The sequence below is a fragment of the Martes martes genome, assembly GCF_963455335.1.
Source record: "Martes martes genome assembly, chromosome: 8".
NCBI lineage: Eukaryota > Metazoa > Chordata > Mammalia > Carnivora > Mustelidae > Martes > Martes martes.
In genome coordinates, this window is record NC_137895.1 from 100,666,507 (window position 1) to 100,686,986 (window position 20,480).

The 20,480-nt window shown below is 45.1% G+C and overlaps 1 protein-coding gene across 1 annotated transcript in view; it reads left to right on the forward strand.

Moving 5' to 3' along the window:
* Nucleotides 1-657: 657 nt before the first annotated feature.
* The window catches only part of LPCAT3 (lysophosphatidylcholine acyltransferase 3), a 38,918-nt gene continuing 19,095 nt past the window's right edge, over nt 658-20,480 (forward strand). Inside the window, exon 1 of the mRNA XM_080812542.1 lies at nt 658-890. Coding sequence (XP_080668668.1) covers nt 740-890 — 151 coding nt within the window. The 5' untranslated portion in view covers nt 658-739. The remainder of the gene's footprint in view (nt 891-20,480) is intronic.

Below are 20,480 nucleotides of genomic sequence, written 5' to 3' on the forward strand. Positions count from 1 at the left end.
TACTTACATAGTGACAAACTCGTTTATCGTAAATGAAACCAACAAGGACTAAAACGGCTTACGTTGGTTTCCTCGCCTCTTGGGAGAGGTAAGGGTTTAATACAGGAGATTGCGCGAAAAGGGATGCGCAGTGAAGGCGGCGTGCTAACGGCTTGAGAACGGCCCGGAGCTGCCGTTAGGAGGCGCTCGCGAAGCCGCTCCAGGAATTCCCGCCCTCTCCGTTACATGCCCCAGTAACCCCGGCGCGCCGGCGACCGAGAGTAACCTCGCGGTCGGGTGACGGCCCCCCCCCCCCGTCCCGACTCTCGCCTGCTCCTGCCTCAGCCAATGGGAAGGCAGCGCACGAGCCGGCAGGACACTCGCCCTCACCGACTCCTCCCCCAAGCAGTTAGAACCGAGTTGTACAATCACCTCGCCGCCGGCTTTAGACTTTTCCAATCGCAACTCCAGTTCCCGATTCCAAGCCCCGCCCCCGGCCCGCCCCGCGCTCATTCTCGGCGGGAGTCACCTTTGCTTTACAAACGTTCAGACCCGCCCTCTGCCTACCTTGCTGCCCTAAGCCCCGCCCCTTCTCAGGCCGACCAATAGCCTGGGGAGTCTGGAGCCACTGGGCGGGCCCGCAGCCAATGCGCACGCCGTGGGCGGGCTCCGGGCCGGAATTGGGGGTGAAGCTACAGCCTTGTGCCCACATTCGGGGCGCGCGGAGCTGGGGGGTCCCCGGGGGACGCCCGGAGCAAAGATGGCGTCCGCAGCTGAGGGGGACGTGGGAACGGTGGCGGAGCTGGCGAAGGTGCTGCGGTTTGGTTTCGAGGAGCTGAGCCTTAACAAGTTGGCGACGTCTCTGGGCGCGTCGGAACAGGCGCTGCGGCTCATCATCTCCATCTTTATGGGTAAGGACCCTCCTGCCTCGCTCCGCCCCCTCGCGGAGTCCCCGGGGAATGGGGACGTGACCCCCCCCTCACTTTCCGGAGCCACCCAGAAAGGCTTTGTGGGGTGCGGATGTGAATCTTCAATCACGATGACCAGCTATCGAGAGGAAGACAAGTCTTTCCTCGAGTCTGGGGGCGCCGTGCCCTCTGAACCTCTTTACCTTTCTCTGTGACCCCTGCTGTACTCTTCTGGCCCCTCATTTGGCGCCACCACCGTCTCATCATGCCATGATCTCTCCTGTGTCCCCACGACCTATCCTTATTTGTCTCTCTCTTGAGTTCCACTCTTTGTCCATGTGTACTGCTGTCTGTTATTAATATCAACTCTCACACATGCGCGCTTCTTGTCGATAGGGAGAGGCTCCCTAACTTAGGTATTAGCTTTGTTGGCCCCTAAGCCCCGAATTCTGTACTTGCATGTTCGGAGTCTTTTTCTGCCTTGCCAGCTTATATTACACTTACTTCTCTTTTCTATCTTGTTTTTGATGTTTTCTTCTTATACCTTGTTGCTTTTTCCCCCCTCTTAACTTTACTTACCTGTCATTTATCCTGAGATATCATTTTAATACTGGGCTTGGGAAACAGGACTGACAACCCTCTTTAAAAACTATGCTACTCCAAGCGTTTATTACCCATATGCTTCAAAGGATGTGATGTGTCTGACTTTATGTCACAACAAGCTGTATTATAACTGCTTTATAGGCTTTTTTGCTGCATCCTTCCTCCTTGATTTTTTAATACAAGGAAGCAACATGACACAATGAGAAAAAAAGTGTGGACTTGGGAAGGCAAGCAAGTCAGACCTAGCCCTGCGCTGCTGGCGGACTGTGGGACCCTGGGCGAGTCCCTTAACTCTTCTGGGCCTCAATTTGCTTATCTATGAAATGAGGACACTAATGCCTACCTAAAAGGACAGCTTGTAAAGTCCTGTAGGAATTCAAAGGTCAAGAGCTGATGCATAAATATTTGAGTAGTTGGAAGGTTTTATGAAGGTTATGGGACTTCTAGCTAGGAGAGTAGGGGTAGGGAAGAATTAAGCAAACAGGACTGGGACAAGAGCAGATTAGAGATCAGAGTCATGAGAAGTTGGGGATAAAAGTTAGATGTGGGATTCCTTAAATGCCAGAAAGAAGTTTGGAATGTATCCAGTAGTCAGTAGAGACATTGAATATGATATCACCTAAGGGTGTTAACTAGATCTAGATAATGTGAGAGGCATTAATTTATATTTAAATAACCTTAGCAGCTGATATAATTGTTACTTGCCTTTTACATATAAAACCAAGCTGATCTTCCTTTCTTCCAACTAAAGGTCCCCTTTTCCCTCCCTTGTAGAAGTGTAAAACTTTCAAGGCAAAAGGCACCTCTGTGTCTCTCAGATCTAACCCAGATTTATCAAAACCCTCAATCTAGAGTTCTTCACACCACAGCAGCTTTGAACTTCTACTCCTTGAGACTTGTTTCTCACCCAGTTATTTGTTGGGGTTGTAATTGGCAATTAAGAGTGTTTACATTCATTCATTTGGAAGCTCACTGTTGATTTCCCCACTATAAATTGAGAACGTAACATAAGTAGCAACAAATTATTAGGGGCAACCTGTTGAATGGAGCTAGGGCTGAAATTAGGGCCTGGAATTTGTCCGTTTTGTGCTGATGTGATCGAATACTGCCTGTGCACACCTGGAGAGCTACTGCTGTGCTATCGTGGGGCATACAGCTGACTGGGAAATTGTTTTCTCCATATCCTTCCCCTCTACTCTCCTCCCATCACCATCAGTCATCAAGTGATAAACACTTGGTGTAAAACATCTACTGTACTCCTGAACCCCCTTGCCATTCTGCCATTTCCCAGATCCCCCCTTCCTATCTCCCATGTGCTGTTGCCTCGTATCAGGCATAGCTATTCCGCACTGATATATAGGATTGTGTTTTCTAGGTATGGATTAAATATCTACATGCAGACAGAAACTGATAGGCTTGACACGTGCATGGAAGAAAGAGTGCACTCTGGTTGTAAATGTTTTCCTTACAAAGGTATTACCATTTCTGTGTATTGTAACCTAGAGACCCGTAGCCTTTCAGCAGTGGAGTTCCTGGTTCCAGAACGCCCGCTGTCTTGGGTAATGGGGATACTAGAGGAAATCCTTGTCAGATGTACCAAGAAGGCCTATAGTCCAAAATGATTCTGACCCACTTTCTATTAATTCACAATTAATGTGGGTTAAAGGCACTTACAGACACCCCAAGGGAAGAGTTAGGTATATCAGACATTCACGTTTTAAAGTATGAATATCTTTTTTTTTTTTTTTAAGAGTTTTTGTTTTTTAGAGAGAGAGTGTTTGGGGTGGGGAGACGGAAGGGGCAGAGGGAGAGAGAGAATCTTAAGCAGGCTCTATGCTCCGGTGAGAAAGGGGCTTGATCTCACAACCCTGAGATCCTGATTTGAGCTAAAAATCAAGAGTCAGATGCTTAACAGACTGAACCACCCAGGCACCCCTAAAGTGTGAATAACTTTTAGTTAGACAGTCTCATTGCTATTTTCTTTTTTTTAAATATTTTATTTATTTATTTGAGAGACAGAGATCACAACTAGGCAGAGAAGCTGGCGGAGAGAGAGAGGAGGAAGCAGGCTCCCTGCTGAGCAGAGAGCCCGATGTGGGGCTCGATTCCAGGACCCTGGGATCATGACCTGAGTCGAAGGCAGAGGCTTTAACCCACTGAGCCACCCAGGCGCCCCTCTCATTGCTATTTTCTTAACATCTTACTTTTCCTGCTCAAGTTCTATGTACTGATCTTGGGGTAGGCAGTAAATCATTAATGCAGTAGCTTTCAGACCTTTTTGACTGCAACCCATGGTGAAAAATATTTAATCATGACCCAAATATATATATATATATATATATATATATATATATAGTTTCATATATATATATAAAACAAAAGTTTCAGGGAACATTCTTTATCCTTATATAAGCTGTGTATGTAGCTAGTTTCTGTTTTGTTTTTCAGCACTGTTTTGTCCCACTAAATTAGTTTCAGGACCCATTAGTCAGTTACAAGTAGTTTGAAAAATCCTGACTTAGACGCTATAATTTTTTATATTCAGTACTTCAAGGAAAGAATAAGTTTCTGAGTACCGCTGCCTTGGATTATTTTAAACAGCCAGAAAACTCCATTAAAGGGATGCATGTATGTTTGTCTTTTGTAAGATCACAAGGAATTTGATGAAAGGTCAATTTTGCTATGGTGTTGTCAAATACTACTGGAAAATAACCTCCCCTTCAACACCTGGGGTCTTATTACTCTTTAGGATACTTAATGATGTAGTTCTGGAATGTTGGTGAGCTCTGGAGCTGATGGCCAAGAAAGAATTCTTGAGACATCTTTGCGCAAAAGGGTGATTTTATGAAAGCACAGGGACAGGACCCTGGGTTGTAAAAAGTGGCCATTTATATACTTGGGAGTTGGGAGAGGTAGAGAAAATGGGAGGTGTCCAAAAGGACTTTGATATGCTAAAGAAGACCCTCAGGACACTGTATGCATTGCTGTTATCAAGCTAAGGCTGTTTTTCCCTCTAGCGAAGCATTGACATTAAGATAGCTGGAAGTGGGCGACTGAGTGGCTCAGTGGGTTAAAGCCTCTGCCTTTGGCTCCGGTCGTGGTCCCAGGGTCCTGGGATCGAGTCCCGCATCGGGCTCTCTGCTCCTTGGAGAGCCTGCTTTCTCCTCTCTCTCTGCCTGCCTCTCTGCCCACTTGTGATCTCTGTCTGTCAAATAAACAAATAAAATCTTTAAAAAAAAAAAAAAAAGATAGCTGGGAGTTTCTGGGAGGAATGTTACACCTATCCCACCCAGGAGTGGGGGGAGGGGAGAGCTTGAGGGGTGTCTGCTTGTGCTTTGTCCTCAGCTAGCCTTCTGCTCCCTCATCCATAACACGAGTTGTTCCAAGTAATTCAAGCAAAGGTACCTACTGGGAGTTAAACCCTACAATGGGCCCTGCAGTATGAGTAATCAGAGCCAGGCACTCCAAAGTATTGTCTACAGTTGGGGGGTAGGGAATGAGCTGGAGATAAGTACTCTAACAGCCGCAATAAAAGACAGAAATTTAAGTGCCATAAGAGAATTACAAAGCTGTATAAGATTGAGATTGGACCTTTAATGAACTTTGAAAGCTGAATAAGGTTCCAGCAGACTGAGATGGTGAGACGGAAGGGAATACCGTGAGCAAAGGCGTTGGAGTGGTGGACATGGAGTGGACATGGTGGAACAGGAAGTAGTCCACTGGCGCTAAAACAGGACTTAAATAGGGAAGTGGTGGAAATCAGACCGGAGGGGCACCTGGGTGGCCCAGTCGGTTGAGGGTCCGACTTTTTCTCCTCGGGTCATGATCTCGGGGTCCTGGGATGGAGCCCCACGTTGGACTCTGCGCCGGTCATGGAGACTGCTTGGGATTCTCCCTCCCTCTCCCTGGGCCCCTCCCCCCCATTAAAAAAAAAAAATAAAGAAGACTGGAAAGGTAGATCATAGAGCCTGGAGAGCCAAAGCAAGGGGTTCGTCTTAATTAAGTCAGTGATAGGGAACCATGGGAGGTATTTGAAAGAGAAATAATATGACCAGAGCTGTATTGGGAAAATAATGGGGTGATTATCAGCATGGGGTGATTTGAAGCAAACACAGACAGGAAGTAGGGAAGCCAATGAGAAAGAACAATGATCCAGATGGTTATACGGACTCAGAGACAAGGTGGCTGCACCAAGAGGGGAAAATAGGGATCTCGTGTGAGGTATTTTAAGAACACAGAATCTTTTGAAAAGTAGCTTCTGCATACACTTGCATCTACAGCTGCTCACGCCAGAAATCTAAGACTCAGCCTTGCACCTCCCTTTCAGCCTCTCCCCACATCCCAGTCCCCAGGTCCTGTCAATACCACCTCCAAATTGTGTCTCCAATACATCCCCTTTTCTCCATCGCCACAGTTGCTGGCCATCTGTCACCAGAACCACACGAGTAGCCTCCCAACTGGTCTCTGATTCTGTTCTTGCCCCCCCTCCACCCCCAAGGAAAGTGGTGGGATCCGGTACCTCTCCGGCTCAGAACCCTTCTGTACACAGTTAGTAAGCCCCTGCCTGCTTTACCAGCCTCATCTCAAGCAAGCTCACAACTTTTTAGCCACACTGCCTTCTTTTCAGTTCCTCAGAGAAAGGCATTAAGTGGTTTCCTACTTTGTACCTGCTAATGCAGCTACCCACAATGTTCTTCATTCATTATTCACCTGACAGACTCCTTTCATCTTTGGGGTCTCAGTTCAGATTGTCACTTCCTGTGATCTGAGAGTTCTTTCCTGACTCTTACTTTATTTTATTTTATTTTTTAAAGATCTTATTTATTTATTTGACAGAGAGAGAGAAAGCACAAGCAGGGGGAGGGTCAGGCAAAGGGGAAGGGAGCAGCAGGCTCCCCGCTGAGCAGGGAGGCAGATGTGGGGCTCTATCCTAGGACCCTGGGATCACCACCCAAGCTGAAGGCAGACGCATAACCATCTGAGTCACCCAGGAGCCCCTGACTCTGATTTTGTATGATGTCCCCTGTTGTACTTTCTCATACCCACTGAAATTTCCTCCCACGTGTATATTCCCATTAGTGATTCCGTATTTGTGGATGAGAGCAGAAACCATGTCAGTTTTGCCCACCACAGTATTTCCCAGAGTGGAACACCATACCTAGCTTCTGAAAAAGGCAAGAAGTATTTATTGACTAAGTGAGCATGTGACTGTATGACTTGGCCGCTGATTAAATGGAGGATGAAGAAGCAATTTCAAAAAAACAAAAAACCCACTCAGTCCTTCTGCTGGAAAGATAATGATATCTCACAAATGCAGAGAGGTCAAGAGGAATGTCCCGTACTGTGCCCTGCCAAGCAGTGGTCTTATTTTGGGTTTGCTCTAGGTTCCCAGGCCACCTCCAGGTGTCTTAAGAGCTACGAAACCCAAGCTTGAGCTCAGGAGGAAAGTTAGAATACAGATAGGGTTTTAGGAGTCAGTGTTGGTATCATAATGGAATCAGGGAGGGCTTGAAACACCACGGAGGGGCTTGTACAAAGAGCAGAGAACACAATTCTTGTTGATGGATCACCACACCTGGTCTGTAGTAACAATTGCTGACATTCATGAAAGACTTAGTATGCCTACGACATCATTTGAAGTACTCAACATACCCCACCTACGCCTGCCAGGTTACCCATGAGATAATTAAAGTACTGTTATCCTCACCCTTGTGCAGATAGGAAACTGGGGCCTTCAGAGGTTAAGTAACTTGTCAGAGGTCAAACCTGTTTCTACCCCGCTCTAAAGTCCCTGCTCTTGATCATACTGGGATTGCGAAGAGAGTGTGGGGGTGGAAAAGATAAATGCCCTTGGTGTCCTGTTCTCTTCACTTATGTGGGTAAGCCAAGATGGAGTCAGCACATGAAATACCTCTCAGCAGCCAAAGCTGGAGCTGGCCAAATGGACTAGATGGCCACCTGCTTAGTATGAGTGGTCATCTCTAGTGTTGGCCATGACTGTGGCTTGGCTGTTAGACTGATCAGAAATTGCACCTGGGCCGTGTCTGGGTGGTTCCATCGGTTAAGAGGCTGATTTTTTTTTTTAAGGTATTATTTTATTTATTTAATCGACACAGAGAGACACAGCGAGAGAGGGAACACAAGCAGGGGTGTGGGAGAGGGAGAAGCTCGGCCCAATGTGAGGCTCGATCCCAGGACACTGGGATCATGACCTGAGCTGAAGGCAAATGCTTAACAACTGAGCCACCCAGGCGCACCTAAGTGTCTGATTCTTGATTTCATCTCAGGTCATAGTCTCAGGGTCATACCATTGAGCCCATTTTGGGCTCTCCATTCACCAGGGAGTCTGCTTCAGGATTCTCTCTCTCTCCTTCTGCCCCTCCTCTCTCTCTCCCTCAAATAAATAAATAAATCTTTTCTTTTTTTTCTTTTTTTTTTTTTAAAAGGAAGGAAGGAAGAAATTGCACTTGGTGGGGTAAGGATTCATTCCTCAGAGGTTCAGGTTAGCATGACTAAGGTTAAAAACCGTTAAAATCAAAGTAGGTCCTGCAGTTCAGTTCCCCTTGGACCAAAGTCAGGTCTGGCCCTTCGGAACTAAATCTGTTATTCAGTGCAAAAAGCTTTCTTCAGGTAGCACTGAAATTACAATATAAAGAGACCAAAGCCAAGCTAGATGGAAATTAAACAGCATTAACTAAACAAATGTGACTTCTGACCATAATACAAACGGGGTCCAGAAATTCTACTACTAGAAAATAAGGGGGTAGTCTTAGATGATTTCCAAGCCTTCTTCCAATTCTCAAAGTCTAGGTAGAGTCTACATTTTGAGACTTTATTCTAATTCATAGCCACAGATTTTATCATAATCTAAATCTTTCTCTTTGAAGATTTTTTTTTTTTTTTTTTTTTTTTTTTTTTTTTTTAGAGAGAGGGGAGTGGGGCAGAGGGAGAGAGAGAATCCTGACCAGGCTTCATGCCCAGTGCCACATCTGACGTGGGGCTCCATCTCATAATTCTGAGATCAAGACCTGTGCTGAAATCAAGAGCCAGACACTCAACCGACTGAGCCACCCAGGCACCCCTGGCAATTTCTTTTAAATACATTCTTGCATCTCCTTTTTGTCTGCACTCTGATATCTTACATTGCATTTAACTTCATGCTCTGTTTTGTTTTTTTGTTTGTTTGTGTTTTAAAGATTATTTATTCATTTGAGAGAGAGAGCGAGCAAGAGCAGGGAGGAAGGACAGAGGGAGAGGGAGACTCCATGCTGAGCAGAGAGCCCAAAGTGGAGCTCAATCCCAGGACCCTGGGATCATGACCAGAGCTGAAGGCAGATGCATAACCAACTGAGCCACCCAGGTGCCCCAAAACTTCATGTTTTGAATGCCAGTATAACTTTAATGTCAAATAGAATCATTCATTGACAGAGGCATGTGCCTCTGTAATGAGACTATATGCCCAACCTAATTCAACAAAAATATTTATATAGCCACTGACCTTAAATCTGTCTGGGCAGCCATCAGAACTCACTGGAGGTGTTCAGTGCGGCAGCCTTTCAAAAATGGGACTGGTCTTCAAAAAGGAAATGGTATTTCAGCTGGACCTTAAAGGTTATAGAAGATTCTAGTAAGGTAGAGATGAGAGAGGAATCTTTCTAGTTACAAAGAATAATGAACATACATGTGGAGATCAGGAAAAGTGAGAGAATCTGAGGAACAGCAGGTGGTCCAGTTTGATTAGAACAATAGAGGACCCATAAAGGAGTCGGAGAGAAAAACCTGATAGACCTTTCGGGTAGGTGGTGGTAAAATGGCGGAATAAAAGAGTGGGATGTGCATTGTCTTCCAACACCTGCTGGCCCAGGTACAGACTGTGTTCAGATTAAGTATGTACTAGTTGTGTCACCATAGAGTAATTATTAAACTTCAGCCATCCATTTCCTCGTGTTCCCGAAGGGCAGTTTCACTAAAGGATTGAGGTTAAGCATTAAGCAGTTTATCTAATAGTTATTTAAATTGGATTTAATTCATAACAAGCAATATTTGGAAAGAGTGCGAAATTTACGTGAATTTTTAAAAATAGTGTAGTCGTCAAAGAAATGCCCGACTTCCAGAGAATCACTCCGTCATACCCGTGGCGCAGATGTGTTCATTCTCCTCCGCTCTGGAAAAGTGGGGAGAGCAAACTGGGAAGCTCAGTGGGACTGAATGAGGTAAAATGTGTAAACCTTTGACCAGGCCTGACCCAAAGTAGTTTTGTTTTTTAAGATTTTTGTTTATTTGATAGAGAGCAAGTGAGCACAAGCAGGGGGAGCGGCAGGCAGAGGGAGAAGGAAAAGCAGGCTCCCGACTCGGGACTCCATCTCAGGACCCTGGGATCATGACCTGAGCCAAAAGCAGATGCTTAACAGACCGAACCACCCTGGCGCCCCCCGCCCCCAAAGTAGTTCTAAATAATTGTTCCTTCCTTCCCGTAATAAATACTTATCCCTCCCTTTCCAAGCATGGTCTTGGGACCAGCAGCATGGGCACCTCCTAGCATCTCCTGGCTTGCGTCCTAGGAACTTGTTAGAAATGCCATTTGCTAACATCACTTGTTCTTCAAATATATTCTTCTTACTGAATGTTACTGTTAATATTATGATGTCAATGATATCATTGTCATCTCTACCGTCTAACTCGTATCCTCACCTCTGTTTCACACTTTTGATGAGAAGGTTAAATATGGAGGAATTTTTTCCATAAGGGGGTTGGACTCCTAGTTCCATCTTTCCCTTTCTGACTTGCGTCACCTACCTCAAGCACTCCAGCCTTCTCTTCATCGACTGACTCACATTTCTGAATACAGTTAATAAACTGTGACTTGTAGCTTTAACAAAAATGAGGTGGCCTAGTTGCAGCTGCCAGGAAAAGCTGTTCTAGGCAAACTGCCCTTCTCAAGCATAGAGTGTTTAAGGTAGGGGTGTCTCTGTGTGTGTGTGTGTGTGTGTGTGTGTGTGTGTGTGTGTGTGTGTGTGTGTTGACATTTTTCCAGCAACTGCTGAAGTCGGGGGCCAGAAGATTTAGGACCCCCCCCCCGGAGTTCTCGTGGTGAAGCCTCAGTAGTTCCCTAGAGACCTTCAAAGCCTGTCCATGATTCATGCAGCCCCAAAGATGTTGCATGTGTCTTTATTTCTGCCTGTTTTCAAAATGAGAAGGGAGGTAGCGAGTAAGGCACTAAAAATAAAGATAAGTAATTTCTGGGTAAGAATTGCCTTTGGGCTTAAAATGGACTGGTTTTTAAATCCAAGTTCCTCTCTATTCAGGCACTGGCTTTGAAGATAAAGCAAGATTCATTAAATTCCGGACACCTTGAATGAAGTATTCTATCTAAGCGCCATATGTACCAAAGTTGTTAGTAATAGAGGCTTCTGGTAGAATGTTACTGCTTTCTAGCTATAAGGACATTGGTCAGAAAGCAGGGCGAAGATCAGGCCCAAAAATGATCAGACCCAGGTTTTGTTCTTGGCTCACATGAAGTCATCAAGTTGACTATGTAAATGCCCCACTCCGGGGCACCTGGGTGGTTCAGTCAGTCAAGCGTCTGCCTTCAGCTTGGGTCGGGGTCCTGGGATCAAGTCCCACATCGGGCTCCCTGCTCAGTGGGGAGTCTGCTTCTCCCTCTCCTGTTCCCTCTGTTTATGCTCTCTCTCTTTCTGTCAATAAATAAATGAAATCTTTTAACAACAAAAAATAAATTTAAAAATGCCCCCAGTCCAAGCACAGGCTAAGTTTAAATGCAAAATAAAAAGCTTTTGTCCATTAAAGATGCTTTCAGTACCAAGTATTCATGTTGCTATGGCATTTTCATAAGAAAAGCCTACATGGTCATACTGCTACATAAAATTATAAACAGTGAGATAGTAATTTTGCAGGCAGTTCACTGTAAAAGAAAAAGGATTCATGCGCACATGTCGCGTGCAGATCTGAGGAGGATATGAGATCCCAGGAGGTTAAAGTTCTGATCACTGTATAGTTGTGTATGCTGTAATGAGAAGTAGCATCCACGTAGACATGGTAAATGCCTTCTAGCTCCTGAAGTTTCTGATTTCTGCTGTGGTAGCAATTCTAAACTCAGATGGACTTGGACACCACTCTGAATCGCTGTCCATAAATACAAAACTTCAGTTTGGAAGCCAGCAAGCAGGCCAGCTGGAGTTGTGCCCTGTAAGGCTCCTATGGTATCTACCTCCGACAAAAGGGGGAAAGATTGATTATAGTTCGAGTACCAATATACTGGGGCCCTGACAAAAAACGTTGAGCTGTAAGTGCTTCTAGAAATCCTCATTCTCTAGCCAAAGGATAATCTGACTCCATTTTTAAATTCTTCGTTGGTTCTTCTGAAAGAGGAGTAAATAGGGGCACCCAGCTGGCTCAGTCAATAGAGTATCCAGTTCTAGATCTCAGGGTTGTGAGTTCAAGCCCCATGTTGGGTGTAGAGATTATTTTTAAATAACTTTTTTTAATGAAAAAAGTAGTAAACTAGATGGCGTGCATTTATATTATTTATGCTAAGAACCTGACATAATTATTTATGGGACCTAGGTCATCAGATCACCAAAAGCTCCCAGTTTTTTCAAGTCTTACCCTTTGGTTTTATAAAGTATTTTTTTATTCTAAAATATGTAATTTTTAGGGGTTCCTGGGTGGCTTAGTGGGTTGAGCATCTGACTCTTGACCCAGCTCAGGTCTTGATCTCAGGGTTGTAAGTTCAAGCCCAGCATTGGGCCCCATGCTGAGTGTGGAGCCTACTTAAAAAAAAATTTAAAAATAAGGCTCCTGGGTGGCTGAGTTGGTTAAGCGACTGCCTTCAGCTCAGGTCATGATCCTAGAGTCCCGGGATCAAGTCCTGCATCAGGCTCCCTGCTCAGTGGGGAGTCTGCTTCTCCCTCTGACCTCTCCCCTCTCCCTCTCTCTCAAATAAACAAATAAAATCTTTAATAAATAAATAAATATATAATTTTAAAATGTTTTTTTAATTCTTCCCAAATCTTCAAGTAATATTGAGATGCTCGATACAGAAAGAAGTAGATCATTTCCAACTTTTGTACATCAGAGGATACTACCAAGAAAATGAAAAGATAACCCATCGAATTAAAAAAAAATTCTAAACCATATATCTAATAAGGATCTAGTATCCAGAATCTGTCAAGAACTCTTATAATTCAATAATAAAAAGTCATAACTCAATTAAAAAATGGGCAAAGGATATGAATAGACACTTGTCTAAGCAAGACATACAAATGGCCAATAAGCACACAGAAAAATGCTCAACTCATTAGTCATTTAGGAAATACAAATTAAAATCAAAGTGACATACCACTTCACACCTGCTGGTATGGTTATTAAAAAAAAAAATGGAATAAGCAAGTGTTGGTGAGGCTGTGGAGAATTGGAACCCTCGTGGGTCGCTGATGGGAATGGAAAACAGTGCAGCCACCATGGGAAACAGTTGAACAGTGTCAAAGTTAGTGACAGCGTGACCTAGCCATCCCACCCCTAGTTCTATACTCAAGAGAATTGAAGGCGTGTGTTCACACAAAAACTTATACACAAATGTTGATAGCATTGTTATAAAGGCCAAAAAGTGGAAACAACTATTTGTGCTCCGACAGATGAATGCATGGATGGACCTTGAAACTGTTACCCTAATGTTTTTGTTATGTTAATGTCATGCTGAGAAATGGGCACATTTGGTATGATTCCGTTTATATGAAATGCCCAGAATAAGCACATTCCTTTTTTTTTTTTAATTTTCATTTATTTATTTGATCACAATTAGGCAGAGACTGAGGGGGAAGCAGGCTCCCCTCAGAGCAGAGAGCCCGATGCGGGGCTTGATCCCAGGACCCTGGGATCATGACCTGAGCCGAAGGTAGAGGCTTTAACCCACTGAGCCACCCAGGCGCCCCCCTCCTTTTTTTTTAAGATTGTATTTATTTGTCAGAGAGACTGAGAGAGCACAAACAGGGGGAGCAGCAGGCAGAGGAAGAGGCAGGCTCCCCACCGAGCAAGGAGCCTGTTGTGGGACTCGATCCCAGGACCCCAGGATCATGACCTGAGCCCTGAGCCAAAAGCCACCACTTAACTTACTGAGCCACCCAGGCGTCCCTGGAATAAGCAGATTTTTTTTTTTTTAAAGATTTTATTTATTTAATTGAGAGAGAGCATGAGAGGGAGAAGGTCAGAGGAAGAAGCAGACCCCTGCTGAGCAGGGAGCCCAATGGGGGACTCCATCCTGAGACTCCTAGCTCAAACAGCTGAGCCACTCAGGTGACGCCGGTATAAGATTTCTTAAAGACAGAAGGTGGGCTTGTGGTTGTGGTTGCCAGGGGATGAAAGGAGGGTTGAATTGGGAGTGACTGCTAGGAGGGGAATAGAAATGTTCTGGCATTAAGATACTGGGGATGCTTGCACAACATTGTGAATAGACTAAAATTCATTGAATTCTACACTTAAAAAAAGACCACAGAGGGACCATGTATGATCTCAGGTAGAGTGAGAACCCAACAATTACACCTGTTCAGATTCATGAGGACAACTACAGGGTATAATGCTGTTATCTTTCTTCTTGTTAGAATCTTGGCTGGAAGAAAGCATTTATTGTTTCATTTGCCAAAATGCCTGCTAAGGAAAAAGTCTCACCTTGTTTGTATTTACAAAGATTAGATTTGGCAAATCTAAACCCAAGAGAGAAATTCTCATGACAAGTATTTGGGAGGGTTGGAGAAAGAGCAGCTAATTAGCCACTTGGCAATGGGACAGGGCAACCCTTGGGCAGCCCTAGGCCAGATCAAGTCACAACAGGAGCAAAGGGCCATTTCTCCACTGAAGACCAGTGTCATGAATTAAAAGGGGAGGAAAACCCACGTTACTGCATACTAGCTAGACATTACTGAGAGAGAACCCATAATGTGTAAAATCCAGAAAGCATTGAAAATGGGGGAGAGGGTGCACCTGGGCAGTTCAGTGGGTTAAGTGTCTGCCTTCAGCTCCGGTCATGATCTCACAGTCCTGGGACTGAGTCCCTCGAGCTCCGTACTGAGCTGGGAGTCCCTCTCCCTCTGCCCCGTCTCCCTGCTCATCCTCTCTCTCTCTCTCTGACTCTCTCCCTCACTATCTCAAATAAATAAAATAAAATCTTTTAAAAAGGGGGGTTAGGATACTTCAGGCCTGTACAAGGGAAGGAAGAGGAGAAAACAGGAACAGAAAGGGCAGGAAAGGAAAAGAAGAGGCAAGAGGAGGGGCAGACCCATCAGAGAGGAGGGAGGGGGATGTGCTGTGGGAGCCCAGCCAGCCCGTTGCTTCTCACTGTGCCCCGAAAGGGCCTGTTTTCTCAGGTGATAAACATCTCTGCTGGATGATTTCTGCAATCCTCTTCTCTCTCTTGGACTTAAACAGATGCCCCTGCTGTCTGAAACACACTGCTTTAGCATATGCAATACGGTCCACTTCATCCCACCCCCACCCCAGGGTCCCCCCTTCCTTCCCTTCTCCCCGCCCTAGCTCTGGCGGCATTCCCTTGCCTCCTGTAGTCTCATGATGTACACTGCATTTCATCCTCCGTGTGTCAGACTGTTATTGAGCAAGGAAAAGGGGTTGTAGGCACTCCGTTACTCCACACACTCGCCTAGGGGTGACAGTGTACCCAAAGTCTACATTTGAGTCTTTGTGCCCCTTCTCTTCCACATTTGCTTCCCACATACACCCTTGCATCCCACGCCCCAGCTGGCTCTCCCTGCCTACCAGTCTCAATCCTGTCAGAGCCTTCTCAGCCTCACCCCTCCTCAGGCCTGTGCAGCCACCGACAGCCAGGAACCCCCTGCTGCCAAATGCCCCACCCCCCCGAACCCCAACTGGAACTTAGTTGGGGAGTATGTCTGTCATTTGGAAGACCTTGGTTGAAGCCCTGTACCCATGGGATCCTGGGAGTGGAAGGATTTTCTGACCAGTGCCTAGTTTTGTTATGGTGGTTGCTTTTTTTTTTTTTTTTTTTTTTTCCTTTTTAAATCCCAGATCCAAATCTTGGATTTGGGACCTGAAGCTTATATAATCGTGGGGACCTTTTTTTAGGAAAAAAGATACAAAAATAGCTTATAAGTTTCACGGATACATATGACCATGTGAACTGGTCCTTAGCTCCCGCCTCCACCACCGCCCCAACCCCCCAGGGCCTTAAAAGGGGCCTCTGCAAAGGAAGGGCCTTGAAGCAGAAGCTTTAGTAGCTTTGTGGCCAGTGGGCTTCTTCCTGGGAGTATGAGGTGCAATTTACAAACCTTGTTTTTGAAACTTGCTATAGGTTTAATTTAGTTTAATCGTGAGGTGGGCAGTGGCCAGGCCAGTTAAAAGAAGCCTCGAAGTTTAAGTTCGGTATAGATAGACTTATATAAAATATTTGCTCAAATGTCAATATTTTTAAAGTAGCCTCAAGGACATCCATGTGTGACATTTTTACAGGTATTTTCTCTTTTAATCTGTACCACAGCCTGCAGATACGGCTAGCACTTCCCCTGTTTGACAGTTGAACACATTGAGATCCAAGGGATCTGTTCACCCCAGCTGCAGAGCTGAATTTCTGAACTAGATGACTGCTGATTCCTGAGCCCAGGGATATTCTGGTTGATCAGATAATCTGGCTGGAAGTTGTCACCATGTGGTGTATTAATTTACAAAGAATTAAAATGTGATAAAAGTGGACTGAAGGGACACCTGGGTGGCTCAGTCCATTAGGCGTCTGCCTTCAGCTCAGGTCATGATCTCAGGGTCCTGGGATCAAGTCCCATCTTGGGCTCCTTGTTCAGCAGGGAGCCCGCTTCTCCCTCTGGCCGCTCTGCCTGCCACTCCCCCTGCTTGTGCTCTCTCACTGGCAAATAAATAAAATCTTTTAAAAAAAAGTTTAGGGGCACCTGGGTGGCTCAGTGGGTTAAGCCTCTGCCTTCGGCTCGGGTCATGATCTCAGGGTCCTGGGATCGGGCCCACTTCGGGCTCTCTGCTCGGCAGGGATCCTGCTTCCCCCTCTCTCTCTGCCTGCCTCTCTGCCTACCCGTGATCTCTCTCTGTCAAATAAATAAAATCTTTAAAAAAAAAAAGTTAAAAAAAAACTTTTTAAAAAAAGTGTACTGAATACAGGTGACGGGAGTATCATTTTGTCATTGCTCATTAAGACATTTTGGTATCTTAAAGCACCTCAGAGTCAGTCTTGAACAGCTTTTGTCCCTGTTCCACTGAAAGGGAGAAATGCCAGTCAGCACTCTTTGAGCTTTAACATTCCTTCGGTCTATAAATTTATGTAGATTAAGATTTAGGAAAAAACAGTTCTCTAAAGTAACTAACTCCGTGACCATTCGAACAAACTAGTAGTACAGTAAAATACTATAACCAGATGTTTAGACTTGCTGATCACGTGCTTGATGTCCCTGCTGCCGTCCAGTCAGACTTGAAACGCTCAGGAGGGCTCGCTCTGATGGACAGCTAACTCCGGGACTAAGAAGCTAGCGACAATTTCCGTGTGTCTCATTCCCTGTGGCATGACACCAAACAACACTGGTGACATCAGAGTCAGTCTTGCATCGTGTCATAATTTTTCAGCTTCTGTAGTCCGTTTTACCAGTTAGCCAGCGTGTGTGTCTGTGAGCTTCAGATGGCCTTGCTTCTTACTGAGAGCACTTGGCTTAAATGGAGCAATTAAAGAATTACTTTCAGTGAGACTTTGGAGCAGCTCGTTTAGGTGGTTTGGTTGGGTTAAATGACTCAAAAACTAGTATTTCTTAACCTTCATAGAAAACCCTTTTTTGTTCTTTCTCACAAGTAACAGCCATCCACTCATTTACCTTTGAAATGTCCCCTCTATTCTTTTATCCCCAGGACATTTTGATCACTTTTCCCAGTTTTCTTCAACCCTGTGTCAGAGTTGTCAAAATATTTGAGATACTCAGCAGGAGGAGACTTTCAGAAAGGAACTGCTGTATTCTTACTGCACTGCGTGAAGATAGGGACTGGGAGTCCCCAAGAATCAGATGAACAAAGCGAGAATTGGAGAGCACCTAGATTTAACATTAAAATGTAGTTTGGGGGGCAGCAGGGTGGCTCAGTCAGTTGAGCGTCCAGCTCTTGATTTCCACTCAGAGATTGTGGTCTCGGGATCCTGGGCTCGAGCCCCACATTGGGCTCCCTGCTCAGTGGAGAATCTACTTGTCTTCCTCTCCCACTGCCCGTCCCCCCTGCTCGTTCTCTGTGTGTGTGTCTCTCTCTCAAATAAATAAATCATTGGGAAGAAAATGTAGTTTTTAGTTGTTTTTAGATAGGAGGATAAGCAAACATGAACATGAGTGTGCCTGTGTCTGCAACCAGGGGCTTGAAAGTAGATTGTAGCTTTAAAAGCGCACAGCTAGTTATTAGTGATTCACTCGCAGGTCACTGCCAAGTGCCAAGGCATGTGGCAAGAATATCAGAATGGAAATCAGGTGATGTCGATTCTAACTTGAGCTGTTCTCTCTTAACCTTGAGCATGCCAGCTATCCGCTCTGGGCCTCTGTGTCTTATCTAATGAAGGTTTTGGAATCAGTGATTTCTAAGATTTCTTCGGATTCTAAGAATCCGTATATCCTGTGAATAACCATTTAGCGTATGACTCAGCCCGAGCTATACAAGATTGTCAGAGGGTGGAAGGTGTGTTGGCACCTTGCCCTTACTGTCAGTAAGCTTAATCTGATGAAGAGAAACAAAGGACCAGTTCTGAACAAATTCCAAAGGTGAGAGCTTCATTCTCACCTAAATATCTGTAATCTACAAGCACCCTTCCGGCTACAGAGTGATCGGTAACTCAATGTAAATGCCTCATCAGTTACTGATCCATTGATTAGACAGTGTCAGGCAGTGTCCTTCCTATTTCCATGTCTTTCTTTTCTCTACATAGTTGTTTAGCACAAGGAATTTCCACTTTGATGGAAAAAGAATTGAGTGGCAGATCTTCAAAGTAGAAGTAATTATGATGAAATTTTCATGGGACAATATTTGATAAAATTTAACTACAAACAAAAATTACAAATAAGCCAGGTTCAAAAGCAGTCCTGTTTTATATCCTGGTCTGGGATTCTTAGAAAAATTTGACTGAAATTTGATAGATACTTCCAGTATGGCCTTTCAGTATTGCCCAAAACAAAATACCCATTATCCATGGTAACCTTCCATAGTCTAGAAAAACTACAACATCCAGGTAAAATAAGGATGAAACGGGTTTTTTTCAGCCATCTGTAACTAGAAATTCCAAAGAGTTGCCATAATCTTGTCAGTAAACAGTCCTTAAAAACAGTGCTGAAGGCTGAGAAAGAAAGGGGTAGACAAGAAATAGAGACAAAAGGGCGCTTGGGTGGCTCAGTGGGTTAAAGCCTCTGCCTTCAGCTCGGGTCATGATCTCAGGGTCCTGGGATCGAGCCCCACATCGGGCTCTCTGCTCAGCGGGGAGCCTGCTTCCCACCCCCCCGCCTGCCTCTCTGCCTACTTGTGATCTCTGTCAAATAAATAAATTTTTTTTTTTTTTAAAGATTTTATTTATTTATTTGACAGAGAGATCACAAGTAGGCAGAGAGGCAGGCAGAGAGAGAAGGGAGGAAGCAGGCTCCCCGCTGAGCAGAGAGCCCGATGCGGGGCTCGATCCCAGGATGCTGGGATCATGACCCGAGCCGAAGGCAGAGGCCCCAACCCACTGAGCCACCCAGGCGCCCCTAAATAAATTTTTTTAAAAAAGGAAGAAGGGCGCCTGGGTGGCTCAGTGGGTTAAAGCCTCTGCCTTCGGCTCAGGTCATGATCTCAGGGTCCTGGGATCGAGCCCCACATCGGGCTCTCTGCTCAGCAGGGAGCCTGCTTCCCTTCCTCTCTCTCTGCCTGCCTCTCTGCCTATTGTGACCTCTGTCTGTCAAATAAATAAATAAAATCTTTAAAAAAAGAAAAAAGAAATAGAGACAATGAGTTAAATCATGATTCTAGGAGATTAACAAAAGGATGAAGTGGAACTGAACAGTAGCCAGAAGCAGCAGCAAAGGGACAGAGGTGGGGGCGTGGCTAGAAGGGGAAAACCAAGAGCCTGTGCTGTTTGAAGGTAGGGGAGATCATTTGCTAGGGGCTTACTTAAGTCATGGACCTAGAGGTGAAACCAGAGTTTAGCATCGAACTGCGTCAGTTACTCGCTGATCAGCACAACTCGTTACCTAACTGCTTTGATGTGTTTTTGCTCATTCAGACACTGAAGACAATAATATTATTTCTTACTTCAAATAGTTCTGAGGATTAAGTGGGATAATGTGTGTAAAGTGCTTAACTTGTTGCGTGACGTGTAGTAAGAATTCAGTAAAGGTTCCTCGATATTAACCGGTGTCAGTGACAGTAATAAAGGAAGAAGGAAAGAATAAGAAAGCTAGCAAGAAAGACTGGAAGGGAAGTTCTGCAGAAAGACTGAGATGGGTAGAATTCCAAGGATCGGGACCCAAGGGGAGGAGGAGATATTTAAAGAGGAGGGAGAGACATCTTCCTCTGAATCTGGAGAAAAGGATGTAAAAGCATAGATTTTTTTTCTTTTTTAAGATTTTATTTATTTATTTGAGAGAGAGAGAGAGCTTGAGAGGGGGAAGGTCAGAGGGAGAAGCAGACCCGCCCTCCCCGCCCTGCTGAGCAGGGAGCCCGATGCAGGACTTGATCTCGATGCAGGACTTGATCTCGGGACTCTAGGATCATGACCTGAGCTGAAGGCAGTCCCATTCAAACAGCTGAGCCACCCAGGTACCCTAAAAAGCATAGATGTCAAGTGGAGCTTCTTAAGTTTTCTCCCAGGGCACCTGGGTGGCTCAGTCGGCTAAGCTGTTGCCTTTGGTTTGGGTCATGATTCCAGGGTCCTGGGATGGAGTCCCGCATCGGGCTCCTTGCTCAGCAGGGAGCCTGCTTCTCTCTCTGCCTCTG